Genomic DNA, 18,182 nt, shown 5'->3' on the forward strand with positions numbered 1-18,182 from the left:
GGCTATAGATCTCTGTGGAACCAAAGTGATGGATTTTGATTTCCTTGGAGAGATATCCGCTGGCATGCATGCATAGCCTCCCTGCTGAATGTTCTGTTACCTGTACGTGACCCTACACTGTAAACTCCTTTATTTTTGTGAGGGCTTAATTTTATGGTAGGACTGTAGAAGAGAAGGATTTTGCAATGTTCTAAGTTCGCAGTTGAACATTTGTAAGTTGTACAGTAAAATTATAATAAATACAATAGAAATGCATATTTGCAGTGTTATGATTTTGTGGTGAGAGGTCACTTCAGAAATAAAACTACCGCAAACATTTCAAGGTTTACAGTTTTTTTTTTCAGGGTGGACTTCCTAACATATAGTATCAGGCAGCATAGCTTTTTCCAATGAGGATTATCTGAACCATCTTTGCAGCTGTGAACATATTATGTATGTATGGTGACTCGTTTGTTGTTATGTTAATCATGATGATACTGGTTCTACAGTAATTTTAATGTATGAGGTTGTAGCAGTACACTGATATCGATTCTGTTTTGCGTTTCTGCAGGCTACCCAGGCAGAGAGCCGCATACCAACGACCGTTCGACGGAGGTCCTTCCTTCCACAGCGAAAGTCTCTACCTGTACAGGGTGTAGCAGAACCAGCCCCGAAGGTAGTGCAGTCTAAAGAGAGCTCAGCAATCAAAGTTACCGAAGAGAAGAAGCCAACTGGGATTCCGTCTCCTTCAAGTTCAAGACCAAAGAGAGGGCTAAAGCCACCTGCAATATCTGTCAAATTGCCTACTGCACAGGTTACCAACCAAGCAGAGATACCAAAGAAGTCAGTATTGAGTGGGGCTGAAGTAGGAGTCAACAGTGCGCAAATAGAGAAAGGTTCTGATTCAGAACAGGTCTCGAAACCTACGAAGAAAGCCAAAGTTGATAGAAGAAGATCGGGAATTCCTTCGCTAAACTTTGGAAAGAAAAATCCTGCAAGTTCAGGTAGCAAGCCTAAAACTGTTGAAGAGAAGGCAGGTACCAAAGTCGTTGCTGCAGAAGAAACTGTTCTTCCACAGTCCACAAAGAACTTTACACTTGGGGACAGGGTGACTGTAGGAGGGGTGAAGTGTGGCGTGCTGAGCTACGTTGGTACCGTACACTTCAGTCAGGGGGAATGGTGCGGGATCGAACTGGATGAACCCATTGGAAACCACGATGGAACGGTTCAAGACATGCGGTACTTCGAGTGCAGCGACAAACACGGCATCTTCGCAGCAGCATCTAAAGTGGAGCTAGAAGGCGCATGCGGTACAACGACAAAACAAGACAACGCCAAGCCGAACGTCTACGGTAAACCACCGAAGCCCCCGTCTAAGCTCGCTCTTCCAAAGTACGGTAGGAGTAGTCTTCAGCACCCCAAACAGACAATCTACGGCGCTGGCCCCATAGCCACAGTCTTCCCAACAAGCCATTCACTCAACAGTGCTGATACTAACACATCCGAGGCCAAAGAAAAGACAGGAAGGGTGGGCAAGGGTAAAACAAGCCTGTTCCAAGCGACTAGAGTATCTCCCATTCAAGAGAGAAATGTTTCACCGGCCTGGTCAAATGCTGAAACAGACATCAACAAGGGAGAACCTGATGACGTAAACAAGAAAATAAACACAACTGTTACTCTAGACTCCACCTTTATATCTGTCTCCAACAATCCAGGAGATTCCGTAGAAAAATTAGATAAAACTGGAAAGAACACTTCCGCAATGGCAGATGTACAAGACACTGAGATAGAAGCTAGCAACAGAGTTGATGTTGTAGATGTTGAGCCTCCCACAACAACAGCAGCAGCACAAGATGAGACCCTTGATCCTGAAGGGGCTGAAGCAGACATAAATGTTGCTGATGTTGACACCATGGATATACAGCTAGACACAGAAGAAAGACTACATGAGTCACTTGGCTCTCCCGAGTCAGAGATGGCCCCCAGTGCTCCCATGGGTGGTGAGATAATTCCTGATGGTCTCCAGGAAGATCTTCCAGCAGAAGATGATGATGTACAGGATGTTCATCATCATCATGTTACTGATGGACAACAACATCAACTGGATGTTACTGATGGACAACAACTAGATTCTGACATGGACGGTGATAGACAGAACATTTCTTATGTCGTAGCAGAGGAAAAACAACATTCAGCGGACCAGTCAGAGCTCACGGTTAGTGCAGGCGGAACTAGTGGTTCCACTCCCGAATCTCAAGACAGTAAGTCTATTGACTCTTTAGAGGTAGAACAAGTGGATTCTACAGCTATTCAGACTGCTGGAATTGTAGAAATGGAGGCTGTTGCAATCCCCATTGATGGTGTTACTCCAGATGAACTGCAAACTCAACAGACAGGAGTGCCTCTGCCATCATCATCACCATCACATGATGGAACATTTACCAAAGACGCAAACACTACTTACACTGCCAAGGAGATACCTTCACAGACACTGCTGCCTAGTAGAGCATCTTCGGAGTACGGCACATCCTCATCAGGACAAGACAATTCCCCCGACTCCCTCGAAGAACAAGACCAAGGTAGTGGGAATAAGGACAATGCAACCTTTGTTCTAGACACAGCAACAGAGTCAATGACAATGGAGGTAGAAGATTCGCTGTCTCATATCAAAGATGATCAAAGTGCGATCGGTGCTCATGAACCTGTTGAAGCTGCTGGTTATATCAGTCCATTTCCTGACGTGATATTACAAGTGGTTTCGGCCAGTGAAATAGGTCCTGTCACTGATAGGACATTCACGCAGGCAGTGGACGATGTCTCCTATGACCCCGCGCACAGTATTCTTCGTCTGGATGAGCTGAGTATGCTGCCAGAAATCAGCAGTGAAAACTTCCTTCAAGAAGATGCTGTTGTCAGCAATGTTGACACCATTGCTGCAATGGACGGTGTCCCGAACCCTCAAGCTGTCGAGGGTGTCAACAAAGATTCCAACGTGAACATGCCTTGGATGCAAACATTGGGATCCGCTGAAACAGAAACCAAACAGCCCACGGGAGAAAGTGAACGTTGCGATGTTGAGCCCAGTGCTATCACCATTCAGGTGACCGAACCTCTTGAAGACGGTGAAGATAGTACTGAGTCTTCTTCAGACAGAGCGCAGGTGGAGAGACTGCCCGAGTCGGAGAGAGAAAGCCCTACAAGTAACGACTTGTCTTCTGGGAACACAATCTCCACAGATCTAGACTCGGGAGTGGGCCAAGTAGATAAACCTCTTACGAGAGAAAGTCCCACCAGTGATGAATTGTCTCTAGAGGAAGAGGCTGCACCAAAGGTCGTAGAAACTGCTGGAGATAGCCAAGGGAAAGATGTGGTAGAAGATTCATCTCAAGTTGAAGAGGAAGTAGCTGCGTCAATGCCTGCTGCTGCATCCAAGGAGGAATCTATTTCATCTCAAGACATATCAACCACAGAAGTTAAGGAAGATGCAAATGTAACAAAAGATATGGTGTCTTCCCTAGATGTGGAAAAATCTGTGGATTTATCAGTAGAGGAGGAGATAGATCCTCCAGACGCTCCTCAAACAGTGAAAGATGAGTCTCCAAAGCCAGCAGTTAATGTAGACAAGCTGTCTGTAGATGAAGTTGAACCTGACCCTAGTGCTGAAGTCGTGGTTATTGATGATGCTATGGAAATACAGGCAGCTGCCAGCACAGATGCTGTGGCTGATGAAGTGGTGGGAATAGAGCCTCAGGCACTGGAGATGGAGATGTTACCAGATGAAAAGGTAGAAGAGAAAGAGGATAAATTCGCAGCTGGGGGTACCGTGACATATGAGGAGGAACCACCACACAAAGTTGCTAGAGTAACTGACCAAACCTTTGAGGTGGATGACGTAGCAGAAATGGATGTCCCTGTCCAAGGTGCTGAAAATGCAACTGCAAAGTCAACTTTTGTGACAGAGGATACTGTGGAAGGTGCTATTGAAACTGAGGCTGGAGTGGTGGCACTAGAGCTCGAAAAATTGGACGAGACTTTTGACCCAAGTGCTTTAGTGACATCAACACCCTTCCAGCATAAAGAGTTTTCCTTCTCTAGAATTGATCCTGAGTCTCCATCTTTCGCTACTGACCTTGTCCATCCTCTGGAAGGAGAGGATAGCCTTATCATTGCGGACGTAGTTAGGACTCTAGAGCCCGATATCATAGATCATGCTGCTGACAATCAACATATCAGTGGAGAAGTAGTTACAAAGACACTGGACTTGGAGAGGAAAGATGTGAAAAAGAAACCAGCAACGAGAGCTCAGTCTGATGCAAAATCTTCAATTTCTCAGGGATCTCTAGCTAAGAAAGCACGTACCGCAAGCTTAACTAGCGCTAAGCAAAAAGCACCAGCAAGGGCAAGTGTGACCGTAAGTAAGGCAGCTGAGGCAAGGAAGACCACAGCAAAGGTTTCAACACAATTCGTGTCTAAACTCGCAGTGCCTCGCACTAGTAGCAAGAATCAAGCAAATGCTGTCGCACAGCAAAGCAAGGGTACGACGACAATGGCGGGCAGTCGTTTCAAAAGCGACTCCTCCGACCCATCAGAAAAGGTCAAGTCGCAGCCGCCTTCCAACGCTTTCAAAACGCCCATGGGACCAAGTAGCAAAGTAGGGTTGGTACGCCCTACACCTCGAGCAAGCCCGTCTCCGCAAGACAAGAGGACGGCAGCTGACAAAGCTAAAGAGCAGCCCAGTTCAAGCTCCTCAACAAGTAGTCCAGCCCAGCGGCGTAGACTGTCTTCAACTGTATCGGACAGGAGTGACACTGCTGCTCGTAGCACCAGAACTCCAGGCACCAGATCAGCTACGACTACACCACAAGCTAGAAGAGCGTCCACTGCAAAGGAAAGCAGCAGATCAACTAGTGGAACTAGCTCTGCCACCAGTAGCCCAGCAGTTAGAAAAAGGCTCTCATCTTCTGGCGAACTGCAGAGGAAGAACGTGGAGAACTCTCAGTCCAGAGCTTCAAGCAGGTCCAGCTCTGTCAGCGGCAGCCCTGTACCAAAGCGGATGTCTTCTTCACGTTCTCATATCAACGGCCATGCGGCTGCAAAGGAGTATTCTTCCTTACAGAGATCTTCAACGCCAACATCGACACCCAGGAGCGACCGATCAGGCACAAGCACTCCCACGAGCACGAGAAGTCGGTCCAATTCAACCAGCGCGGTCCGATCCAGTCCACGGCCGGGCTCGGCAGCGAGCGTCGGGAGCGTGTCGTCCCCGCGGGGCCAGCTGAAGGGGGTGGCAGCCAGGATCGACACAGGCCTGAAGAAGAGAGACAGTTCCACGTCGCTTACCAGCACCAAGTCTGATGGTGGCAAGGATGAAGGAACTGTATCAGCCAAGGAGAAGTCAGCAAGTAAGTGCCTTCTATTTGTATCTAAGGTAACATAAATGTGTGATTGATCCATGAATCGTTTCATCAGGTTGGTAAGTCACTGGATAACAAAGTTCTCTGTACACAACAAAGCTTTTTTCCTAGCCGACGTTTCAGTGGCCATCAGTCACCTTCCTAAGGGCAATAATGACCTAGCTGCAGTGCGAAGTAGAACCACATATACCTGACTGAGTCATTATTGCCAATTTGCCCTGAGGAAGGTTGCAGATGCTTACCTAAACATCATCAATACTAGCAATACTTGCATGGTTGTGTACAAAAAAACTTTATTATCCATTTACGATTAATGTTATAAAGGTACATGTATTCTTTAAAGTTGTTACGATGCATTGTCATATGTGAACTGAAAACCATTGCTAAATGTTCTCTGTGTATGCATTTGTGAATGTGCCTATACATAGCTAATTTTCACTTCCTCAATATGCCGCCAGGACATTTAAAAGTAATGAGTTATTGACGTGCGTAACACAGTCTTAAGTTATTTCCGCAGCAGGACCCAAGAAAGGCCATTAAGAGCGAGTTTCGTGTCTAATCTTCCCTTCCAGGCCAGCCTGGGAGTGACAGTAAGAAGAGAGTACAGCTGAGAATTATTCCCTCAAGTACGTACATCACGAGACCCCACGCCGATCCCATGCATTAAACAGCTAATCCTTTCAGCGCTTTGAATTAAGTCTGCCAGGACGCTGACAAAAAAAGGCACTAATCAGGCTCTTCTGCTTCCCAGGGCTTACTACGCAGTGTAAGCAGCTTTGTGCTGGGCTTTATAATGGCAGTGATTATGGCGGGACGCTGTAATGGCACCTAAAGCCCCCAATTCCACTAGACAGCGATCGCTGAGCGACCGTTGTGCGACTAAAATTGGATTTGTGTGCCCCTTGATCAGGGTTGTTTCCAATATTTTTTCCATCCACTCGATGACTGGGAGCCCATTTTTTTTGTTAAATCTGTCATTTTAAGCTCACAAAAATATTTTTTCTTCAATGTCATGTCATGCAGTTCAGATTTTTTGATGGTGAATTTTTTTTCCGTCCCAACAAGCAAATTTCTGTCCCGGGATGAACAGAGGTACGGGTCTTGGAGAAAGCCCTGCCCTTGATTGTATAATTGGAATATGATGCACAATGTAAAAACACAATAATTATACAAAATGTTAAGAAATTGTTCTTTATCTTTGAATTTTGTTGAACGACCTTCAAATGTTTGGTTTCTCAGCAGTTGCTTAGCGGTCAGCCTCTTGTGGAAAGGGGGACGTAATACTAATAGAAGCATAATGATTACTCTTGCCAGATTGCATGGTGTAATTTTCTCTCACACTGTAGCTCTGTCTTACTGAAGGGCACAGGGCCTGGAATGGTTAGAAATACAATCAATATGCTTTAACCTTCTCCCTAGGTAGTGTAAAAGAACAAAATACGGAATACTAGTAAATACAACATTTTTGGCAATGCTACTGATCAAATTTCCTTCTGCACTTTCAGGACCCCCTTTGCCCAAAACATGTAGATCTCACCACTCGCATTGCTTGTATGAAAGAAAAAAAAGATCTTTCTTACAAAATGCATCTGGGACAAACATGTATTCTTTCTTGCAACCGGTACACTGTGACTGCCTGCTGTCCATCACTGGATATTAATGCTTTCCTTGCTAAGCCTCAGTGCCTTTTTGCTGACCAAAATAGATGTGAATCGTTAAGGTTTAAATCATTGGTGTTGCAAGCTGAATATAGTATACCTGATTATCGTCAGTATGATCTATAGTAAATGTTGAGAGATTGATATGTGTTGTCCGGCTATATGATACATACTAGACTATGTGGTGCCTCCCATATCATATGTGACAGAGACAAAGATGTTTTATACCTTTGCTTGCATGTCTCTCATGTGTCTGTGATTCCAGCCTCTCTATCTCTTTGTCTCATCTCTCTTTCTAACAGGACAGATTCTTTACGGACGTCTCAAACTCAAGAAACATTCCATGCGAAAGAATCTCTTAAAACTTATCTGTGGTTCAAGTAAGCGCCAGTATATCTTTCACTTTGCATCTTGACCCTCACATGCCACCATACACAATGATGTACATGCCAGACTTCAAATGTTGGTGTTGGAGTGAGTCCCCGAAATGTGACTTAAATCCTTTTATTTCTACACAAAATGAATTATGTTGAACGATACCTGTCAAAGTAAAGAAAATAAATTGCCTTAAACAAAACTTGGAAAGCCTTCAAATTATCATTTAGGCATGACATTTTTATATAGAATTTGAAGTGACTGTCCCGGATTTTCTTTTCCCCTGTTTTTCTTTCCTTTATGTTAAAGAATTGAAAATAGATTGACTCACTGCCCAACCCCCTGCCAATTTGAAGCCACCCCTGTTTACCCAATTGCTTTTGTCAAAAGCTTTCACCTAATGCCGTACCTGTATATGTGTGTGTGCTGTCTATGTCTCAGGGGACCGGCAATTTCTCAAAGCATACTTTCTGGAAAAGATTGTCAGAAAGAGGTCCAAAACTTCAAGTAAGATCAGCTTTATCTGTTCCGCGTTGTTAGTCTCGTCTTTTCTTTAAGTCTTTTATAACCTAATTTTCATTTATTTCTTGGTTTCGTAAAAATTGTTTTCTGTGTTTTCATTGTTTGGTTCCTTGCTTCTCTGCCTGTCTTTCAGCAGTCTTTACGAATGAGCTCAGAATCAAAGCAATTCTCACAGAGGCAAAGAGCCGTTACCTGAAGAAACATGGTATAGTTATAGTATAGAAGCACCCCTTTTCAAATCTTTGTCGGCTCGTTGTGTGCGTGTGCGTGTGAAGGAAAGAGCAGAGTTTGAAACTGGATGCATTATTGATAAGCGACTTTCTCAATAATTTACAAAGAGTCGAACACAGTCGGCTTTGTCCTAGCTTAGCCATGCTATCCTGTCCTATCTTTTCTTTGTAACTTAACTCGCTTGTAGTCAAGAAAGCAATATGCCTGCTTCTTGTTTTCTTTTCTGCTTGGTCAGTGTTGCAGAATGTTTCCAAAACTGTGCATCGCTTCTTGATGCGTGTAGCAGTGTTTGAATTCCCAGCACTTATGTCTGTAACAGTGGATGAAAGTCTCCAGCCAGCTTGTGGGTGTTCCTTAATGCTTGCCATTCTGCCTAACTTTACATTTGAGGTTGCAGTAGCTCTTCTGTTGTGTCTTCCATTTTTTTGTCTCAAAATATGCCTATGCTGCTTGACTCCACCCCTTGCATTGTCAGCCATTGCTTAATGTATAATTGTTTATTCTCAAAATTTCATGCATCATGTTGTCTGCTACTGCTATGTGCTACTTCGCATGCTTATACATGTATCAGAATATCTCCTGTGTATAAATAGCTGAGACCCATCCCTTTACTATATAAATCAGATCCACTATGGGGTATAATGCACATTTCATACATTGTCTATGAAGGGCACATTTTACAACAACAAAAATGCTGCTAATTTTTCAATAGCATTTGCTGAAAATGTTCTTTTGGTTTGAAAACTTTCCTTTCTCACAATTTCCTTTTTGGTGAAAGAAAGTAGCTCTTTGGTTGTTGATAGTCAAGCTTTACCCTGAAGTGGATCTATAGATGTTTAACATATCTAAAGTTCTCTTTGTCCTTGTGTGTTGTGTCTCTTTACCATAATATCTTCCTCCACCTCTAACAACGTAGATAAGGATGAGAAATCCGGACCTCGGACGAACACGAACAAGGCGGAAACAAAGGCTCGGCCTGTTCCCACTCCATCCACCTCTTCACGTGTTTCTTCCTCTCAGAAGAAAGTCCCTCCTCCTTCTTCTAGTACCACTCAGAAAAAAGCTCCTCTCACAAGTAAGATTTCTACTAACATATCCAAATTGTAGTCTTCACTTTTCTTTCCCTTCCTCAAATGGGATTTTTATGACACAATATTACGCATTACTCTCATTTTGTTTTGTTGTTACTTGTACATTCAATTATTAATCACATTCATATAACCCTAAGAAATAATTTTTCTTCTTCTTTTCTCTGCCAATCTCTAAACCATTGTAGCTCTCTCACACCATGTTGAAGACACAGGTAGGACTGGTGTCTAGCATGTTTTGTTAGTTTGTGGCATTAACGTGTATCTTTGTTATTATTCACTACTATTATTATTCACTACTATTCAGACCTGAATTGAAATGCCCCTTTAAGACAAGTTGCAGACACCTATGCCATCACACACAATATGACTCACTGTGTGCACGTGCCATGCTACATAATATGTTGATGAAGTTTGAGTTGAAAACAATGAGTTATCAAATTTCTTTCTGTGTTCGCAGGAGAGCTTGCTTGATTCATTTTTCTTCCATAACTAAGACAATTAATTTAATTACCAGGCTTTACAACGCATGTTCTTTTATCACAGATCATTTGATTTGCTGCCTGATTTGATTTGCACAAACTAGCACACCTTGTCCCTTGGGTTTCCATTTATTGCTTAATCAAAGTTTATGGAACCATTGATATCAAAGATTGCACTGCACTGTACTGTACTGTATTGAAATGTTTTGGTATGAGTTCTACCTTTTACAACAATGTAGATACAATACAAGTTATGATTGAGTGCAAGAGATGTTCAATTTAACAACATTGCTGTTAAGAACTTATACCCTATTTCCATGTATACACAAAGCGCTTACCAACAGGGTTTCGAGCAGTGCTTATCCTTCTCAAGTTAAAATGACCCATGTCACATGACTTGAATGGAAGTGTGGCATGAGCAACGTGTCAAAGGTCGTCAGCCTGTATCGTCTCGGTTGAAGGATGATGGTTGATGGGCTCTTTCACTCTTTTTAGGAAGTAGACCTGTTAAGTGATCAATATTCTAACTTTATCCAAAGTTACAGAATGTCCTTGGAATTAAAATCTATATATTGAGAAGGATCAGAGACTGATCAAAAGCTTGTTGGTAAGCTCTTTACTTTGTGAACAGAAATAGCTTTTTAAAATCTTTAGAATGTCATTTACTATACAGCAGCTGTCACAGATGAATGTTTATTTGAACAAATCTGTTTCTTCCTCTGTAGACAAGCCGAGCAACAGAAAGCACGCCGAGATCCAGCATTCTGATCGTAACGGCCACAGTAAGAGGCGAGTCAGCACCTCCAGCACACACAGCTCGACCTCCGACCTGTCTGTCACCTCCAACACCAGCTCCAGACTGTCATCCTCTCACGAGGAGGCACGGGCACAACAACGGGCAAAGGCCGATGGTAAGGAATACAACCATCTTTACAGGGCTGTCTCCAGCATTTAATTTTTTCTGTCCCACTCATTGTTTGGGAACCAATGTGTTAGATTTTCCTTAAGCTTACGAAGATACATTTTCATCAATTTCATGTCATTTAAGTTCAGATTTTGGGACGGGCAAGGTAAAAAAAAATTCCGTCCCAAGAAGCAAATTTCCGTCCCAGGATGGAGGGACGGGTCCTAGAGACAGCCCTAATACATGATCAACCTTAGTCTTCAATCATTTGCAGGGCTCAAAATTTGTGGATGATCTGAATATGATGGAAAGTAGACAGATTAGACAGCAATCAAACCTGCAACAAGATCTAGATACCCTTGACGCATGGACAAGTAAAAGTCACATGCAATTGCACCCAAATAAATGCAAAGTGATGCATCTTTTCTTCACACGAACACCTCCCCCTCTCCCTTCACTCCAACTAGCCGGCCACACCCTCCAGGAAGTAACTGTAGTAAGATTATTGGGAGTGTGGTTGCAAAGTAACTTGAAGTGGGACAGTCATGTAACCCACATGGTTAAACAAAGCGGCAAACGTCTATTCATCCTAAGAAGGTTGAAGATGTTCAGAGTTCCCGAACTTGATCTAGTCACCATCTACACTTGCTACGTGCGCCCCATCTGTGAGTATGCTGTCCCTGTTTGGAATCCCGGACTTACTAAAAACCAGTCATCCCGTCTAGAGACCATCCAACGCCGTGCTTGCCGCATCATTCTGGGTAAGAAGTACACCCACTACTCGGAAGCCCTCACTCAACTCGGACTACCCACCCTTGAATCCAGGAGGGAACAACTATGCAAGAAGTTCGGACTGAAACTCCTGAAATCGGCTTTCAGAGACTGGCTTCCCCAGTCCCGGGGTGAAGCCAGTGGTCGGCTAACGCGGTCTAGCCACAAACTGAACTCTATATACACACGAACTGAGCGCTACCGCAACAGTCCGATACCCTACATTACCACTGTTTTGAATAAGGAATTGTGACCGTTAACACGAATATTTTGTCGTTGATTTCAATGTTGATATATTATATTATATTATGATAGATTTTAAAGATTCCTCGCCAATTTTAACGATCTTTAACCGCAATAATTGTTATGTAAATTTATTACGATGGAGTGCCCTTGAAATGTTATACTTTTAAAACGTTGTAAAGTCCGGAATCAATTCAGCCGCGGCTGCCATTTCTTGACTTGTATTATGCAATAAACCAGTATTATAAATACAATCATGTACCACTTGCATGTAGTGTGGACACATAAAATTGGAGCAGTGCATGTAATATCAAGAAGACCTGCACTGGTGCAAGTTACCACCAGTAGATCTGATATTTACCCCCTTTTATTACTATAATTTTCACTCCAAATGAAGAATCGGTGCTCAAACAAATTACACATTAGGTAAGCAACATTTTGTATCCCTTCTGAACTTGTATTCAATACATTTTTACAAGTTTGGGACACATTTAGTGGCCTTGGACGTAACAATTTAAAGTTTGATATAGAGTCTAAGATAGTCAGTCTAAAACATCAGAAAAGCAGATACACCATGGCTAATAGTTCACGACTGTTGGTTGTGCAAGTAATTTCTTCTTTTCTTTCTTCATCTTCACAAGTGCAAGTGGTGATTTGACCCAAAAATTTATTTCGGGCCCTGAGATGTCATAACGTCCTCTTGTCAGACAGTCCCTCCCCCCAACAGGGACTGTCAGAGAAGCCTAGCCATCAGAAATCATTGCAATCTTTCACTCCACCATATGCTTGGAAATTACATTAACCAGACCAATCCTTACGTTTGGATGTGTTATGTTCAATCAATCATTCTGTCAATTCAGGAATCCATCAATCAAAAGGTGTTAATGATAATAAGCATAGCAACTGCAGGCTTGATCAATGGGTGGGTTATAACAAATATTCCTCTATTTTGATACCTTAGATGTGTATAGTGGGAGGATACACACACAAACACACACACATTTGTGCACATGCACACACACACAGACAGACACAAACACACACAGACACCCTCAACTTGAAGTAACAATATTCACAGGCAGTACAATGTTGTGTAATACTTAAACTTCTCCCTGCTGCCTAACTCTGTAACCAATAGTGAGTTGGGTGCCAAACGGCTACTTCAGAGTGCTAAAGGTTAAAAGTAAATTTTTCTTGCACCTGTTTTTGCAGCATTGAGCAAACCCTCTGCGAGGTCCACCAAAGTGCCTCCTGCTGCAGGTAGACTCCAGGGCCGGTACCTGCCCACACCTGGCTCCAGACACTCGCCCATGCCTGGTACCTCAGGTGAGACAACTGATCTGATGCATTTTTTTTTGCTAGACAAAAATTGCAAGGAGGAGCATTGCTAATCTTTCTTCTTTTTTAGTTATTGTCTTTTTTGTTTTTAACAAAAAGGCCCCTGCAGTTATAAAGCTAGCTGCTAGCAACCCAAAATTACATATTTTGTATATCACTTCTTCCTAGACCAAAAAGCTATCTTCCACCCAAAATTAAGACCATAGCATGTCCATAACATTAGTAGAAGGTATCAAAAAATGAAAGTTCAGCTGCAGTACCAAGGAAGGACACTGGGAGGGCCACAAATGACATGTCACATGCATCAGCGACCTATCCAAATACGAAATGTCATCACAGTTTACTGAATAAGAGAGAAAGAGAGAGGGGGGAGAGAAAATGAAAGGAAAGAGGGGGAGGAACTACTCTCATCTCCCAAATAAACGTACCGGTACGTTTATTTTTTTCAGCCTCAAAATCCACCCAGTACGTTCTTATTTTGGACGGTACGTTTATTGTTTTTTTGAAAATCCATCGGGGCTTTGCTTACCAGAGATCCCCCTTATGTCGAAAGTTGAGTTTTTTTTCCATATTTCCCCGATATTTTTGCTCCTAAATCGCTATTTTTCGACCAAATGACGTGGATTTCCCAGCGCATACAATGACCCGGCATTTGTGAAACCCTGGCGGTACTAACATATCGGTCGATCTCGCTACAAAGTAACATTGTTATTAGGAGAAAATAATACGGTACACTGAAGTTTTGAAATGAATTTTTCATATAAACAACTTTGACAGTCTCTGTTTAGATCGTAAACCAAAGCACGCTGATCAGAAAACAAATTACATGTAACGTTATATGTTTCAAGTACACATGTAAGATTACTCACGTGAGATCAAGGAGGTTAAAATACAGCCTTTCCCAAAAACTTTGAAAAGCTACAAACAACACCTTGTAAACATTGTGTCTTAGCATTAGAAACTGTATAATCACTTTAAAAATATACTAGAACATTTCAATCCTACCACAAACATGTACATTTAGTCCTTCGAAAATCGCCACAGTAAAGACGCACGGCAGTGAGAGTCCAGCCGTGGGAATGTTTCTCATGCAAGGAAGAGCTCACCTCTAAGAAGGGGAAACAACTTTTTATGATCTATGAATAAATCTCCTTTGCCTCAGTCAGAAATGTGCATGACAATTTAACAAAAATAAGTTTCCTTAGAAAAGTCTATACACAAAATTAGATTGCAATCTAGTCACCGTTATTATCACATAAAAATGTTTTTAAAAAGATCACTCCTCTACAGAGAGAGTGCCCAGGCTTTCCAAGAATTTTGGGTATAAGCCCCGCCCCTTACTGTGTTGGTGCCGCTACCATGGCTACTGTCTGGCTCACCCTTTCACAGGCCCTTTGATGTGTAACATGAGAACCCTGTGGTTTGTTGCCACCAAACCTCCATGTTGCAACATTGTACAGGCCTGAGGCATCTAATTAACAAATTTGTTGACAATTTAGTCTCTCAAAATGAAAGTTTTTTTCTACATACAAGGGTAATTTTTGGATTTGAAATTATTTGGATTGCAACAACACTGAACCAAGGACAATATATGATAATATCCTTAACAATATATAATAATGTGATTTTGTTCTATATGCAATGCATGACACAATAAATGGCAAGTTCCTCCTTTTCTGTATGGCTTTTACAAATAAGTAATATTTTCACTGAGCATATATTCAGGATATTGTAATTTTCTGTTCAAGTTCTAGATGTTGATACATATCTGAAAAAAGAGTAGACTCTGTAGGTGTGAAGGGAACTGAGAAGTTTGGCGACTACTTGTGTTTGATGATGTCACTTTATACAATTTTCCTTGATCACTTGCTTCAATTTCCAAGTAGAAAATGCATGTATCATGTTCATTAATTTCACTTGTTGAAAATTGAAAGCATACTATACATTAAAGTGTTTCAAAGAGTAGGGGTCCTTCCCAGTGTGAGTGTATCAAACATGTAGTCAAGTCAGGGTTGACATCTTGAAAACTTGATAGTCACCTGTTATGTCAATCTTTCCACAAATGTGGTAAATCTCAATAAGTAAACCAGGCATAAACGAATAAAAAGCACCTACCTGCTTATCATCTCCTTTCCCGAGGACAGATTAGCTAAGCATCACTAGCATGGACACAGTTTTTGTGTCAATTTGGTCATTTTCCAGGGGGTACGTTTATTCCAGGGGGTACGTTTATTAGATTTTGAAGATTTGTCCGGGGGGTATGTTTATTCCGGGGGGTATGTTTATTTGGGAGATGAGAGTAGTCATGGGGCAGCTTAACTAATTGCTTGGTCAGCCCTTGACATTGAAGTATTATCCAATAATAAGCTATTGATTTCTAACCTTCATGCAGATTATCATTTGACCCCACTATTTTGTATTAGTCACTGGCAAGTGTAATGGAGCAATCAGTAACTGACATTGCATTGATATGTCAGGAAATGTTCAATGACAAGAGTTTTACAAAATGCTTTGTTCTACATTTTCTGATTGAATTTTATATCTGTCAGTGCAGTGAGAGTTATGAAATGATTTATGGTAACCACCCTCCTCCAGGCTGTACATACATGTACATGTACCGGTATGTGTAGTAATCTAGTAAAAGGTCTCGTTTATTTATTAAGACCAAAGATTTATTACTACGGTATTCAACGGTTGAACGGTGACTATAAAAACTCACACAGTAGCACCCCCAGGACTTACATGTAGTCCTTAGTAGGACTAGGAGTACAGTTATTCCCCAAAGGTTTGCTGTTAGGGAATATTTCTCTTCAACCAGACAAGTATAGCTAATTGTCAATTTGGACATTCTCCAAAGATGCTTGTACAAAGGTTCCCACATCAGCGCTTTATCACTTTTCCAATCAGCCGTCATATTCTGACATGTGCAGCTGTGGTCAGGTGACTAGCTCCCTCAATATCAATTGGGGGGATGGAAGTGGTTTAAACCATTGGTCATAAAGCATGGGGCAGGTGACGGGGGGAAACAGGAAAGTGTTGTGTAACGTTATCCTGCGGAGAACGGGATTTGGACAGTGGAGCGCCCATGTTTTCCTTCCAGAGAATCTCGCAGTCTTTCTCGTTAGGTAGGACTGTGTTCTACAATGCTTCCTTTATGCGGCTTGTATGCAGTAAAAGATGATTGCAGTTTTAAGAATTATGGAAAGGGAAGACTAGGAGTTTGAATTCTCATCTAGTGCTTAAATTTGTGATATCGTCCACAGTAACTACATGTATGGCTTTCATGCTATAAGTACTATAATTGTGTATAGGGACAAACTGCTCATGAGAATGGGCCAGAATGAAGACAATAGTCAATACAGCATGATACATTCATGTCACAAGGTGGGAATGCAGTTGATTGACAGAAAACTTAAGGCATCTTGGACTATGATAACTAAAAGGACCGTGCAAAAAATATGCATCAGTATCTCCAGGAACTAAGTTTGGCCACCCGTCTTGCTGTAGTTATAGATTACATTGTTTTATTACAGTGTTGTATGAAGAAAAACATTGGAGATTTTTTAGGTCATCTTAGTTGTTTTATTCAATGGTTCGTATGATTTTTGTATGTGCTCATTTGGCTGCAGTGGAGGTTATATTGATAGCGGTGGTGTTGTATTTTTCAGGTGTGAAGAGGGGAGGAGAGAGTAAGACATCTGCCACCGTGTCCCCCAGTCCCAAGAGGGTCCTGCCTGTGCCCCCCTCCCCCGCTACTCGTGCCCACCATGAGGGGAGAGCAAATGGTAAGCCTGACACTTTGTTCTAACATTGTACTGAGTCTGAGGTACAATGTACTGTCACACATTCAACACAGTTATCCTTACTATCAGCAGTAAAGTTCAAGATGAACAAGTATTCCTATTATAATACCACTTTGCCTTACATGTTGTCGGCATACCACTTTGCATTATTCACATAACTGTGGATTCACACCAAGACAAACAAACAAACAAACAAACACACTAACTGATCAAAGAAGTTACTTTAGGTCAAACTTTGCAGTTTGAGATTATCAAGGTCTTAATAATCTGATGCCATTTACAATGCCCATAGCTTATCTTCTTTCTTTATGAAGTCAAATTTCTGTGGATTTTTGCCATGCTGTAGTTTGATTGTGTATGATGCGGATGATGCACATATTTGGTGATTAAATACCTAATGCTACAATACCGGTACATGCATTTACAGTACAGTATTTTCAAATAGTCAGCAGCTCCTCCTAGCAGATGGTGTTATGTTTGCACCATTATTTGACATCAGCATTATGATATGTATGAACTCCAAGGTAAAATGAATCTAAGGGTCAAATTCAAATTGTCCTTTTGTCACCTATTTCAAATAAGCAAATGGATTTCAAAGCACTTTGAAGCATTTTCAGAATCGATTTTCAAGTCAATTTAAAACAAAAGTTACGTACAAAAGTGTGATAATGTGGATGACAGTCTACAGAATTAGGTGTAAAGATTATAAATAAATATATAAAGAATTGTTTATCTGAAAAGAATGAGTTTAAGGTGATTTTTAGCTCCATGAAAAATGAAGATATTGTTTTGGGTGTGTCTGTGTGTCTGTCTGTGTTTGTGATTGTTTCCATTTTTTGTAGTCAGCATTACTGATTTTTTGGTGGCAGGTAGCTTGTGATGTAAGGAAGAAGTGGTCAGATCTAAATGTCAGTAATGGATTACATGTGGATAACTGGGTGGGCCATGTCAGGCATGTTACCTATGTCCTCAGCCTTCCGTCTGTCAACAAGTGCCCCAACACCAGAATTAGACCAGGGACAGAAGTTAGACAGTTGGTCAAGACCGGCCGCTTTGATCTTGATTTGTTTCTTGTCTTCGGCAGTTGTCTCTGTTGGTGGTATAGCTATCATACATGTAGTCTTGGAAGTCTATGCAATTCTATAATCTGGGTTAGGCGACAGTTTGGTGAGGTCAGTCTTGACAGTCATGTTTGCAGAACAGTTTATTTGGGATCGTCGTACAGGCATTGCGATGTTCCTTGGAGGTAAGATACGTTGTCCCAGTTTATTTTATATTAATTTTGTATGTTGCCAATCTTTTAGATATCAGAGTTGTTTAGAAAGAGGCCTACATTGCATTTATTTGTTTTAAAAAATTAACAAGAGAAAATCT

General features: G+C 41.7%; 1 protein-coding gene across 7 annotated transcripts in view; it reads left to right on the plus strand.

Annotated features, from left to right (window-relative positions):
* Positions 1–18,182, plus strand: part of LOC136436368 (platelet binding protein GspB-like) — an 81,229-nt gene that overhangs the window by 32,354 nt on the left and 30,693 nt on the right. For 2 of the 7 annotated variants that reach the window (XM_066430284.1, XM_066430287.1), the window contains exons 2-8: positions 551–5,381; positions 7,354–7,431; positions 9,096–9,254; positions 9,456–9,482; positions 10,475–10,660; positions 12,880–12,993; positions 16,674–16,790. In XM_066430284.1, the coding sequence (XP_066286381.1) occupies positions 551–5,381; positions 7,354–7,431; positions 9,096–9,254; positions 9,456–9,482; positions 10,475–10,660; positions 12,880–12,993; positions 16,674–16,790 (5,512 nt within the window). Of the gene's footprint in view, positions 1–550; positions 5,382–5,965; positions 6,020–7,353; positions 7,432–9,095; positions 9,255–9,455; positions 9,483–10,474; positions 10,661–12,879; positions 12,994–16,673; positions 16,791–18,182 lie in introns of all 7 variants that reach the window. The other 5 variants (XM_066430285.1, XM_066430286.1, XM_066430289.1 and 2 more) reach the window with 5 other exon arrangements.

The sequence above is a fragment of the Branchiostoma lanceolatum genome, chromosome 6 (genome assembly GCF_035083965.1).
Source record: "Branchiostoma lanceolatum isolate klBraLanc5 chromosome 6, klBraLanc5.hap2, whole genome shotgun sequence".
Taxonomy (NCBI): domain Eukaryota; kingdom Metazoa; phylum Chordata; class Leptocardii; order Amphioxiformes; family Branchiostomatidae; genus Branchiostoma; species Branchiostoma lanceolatum.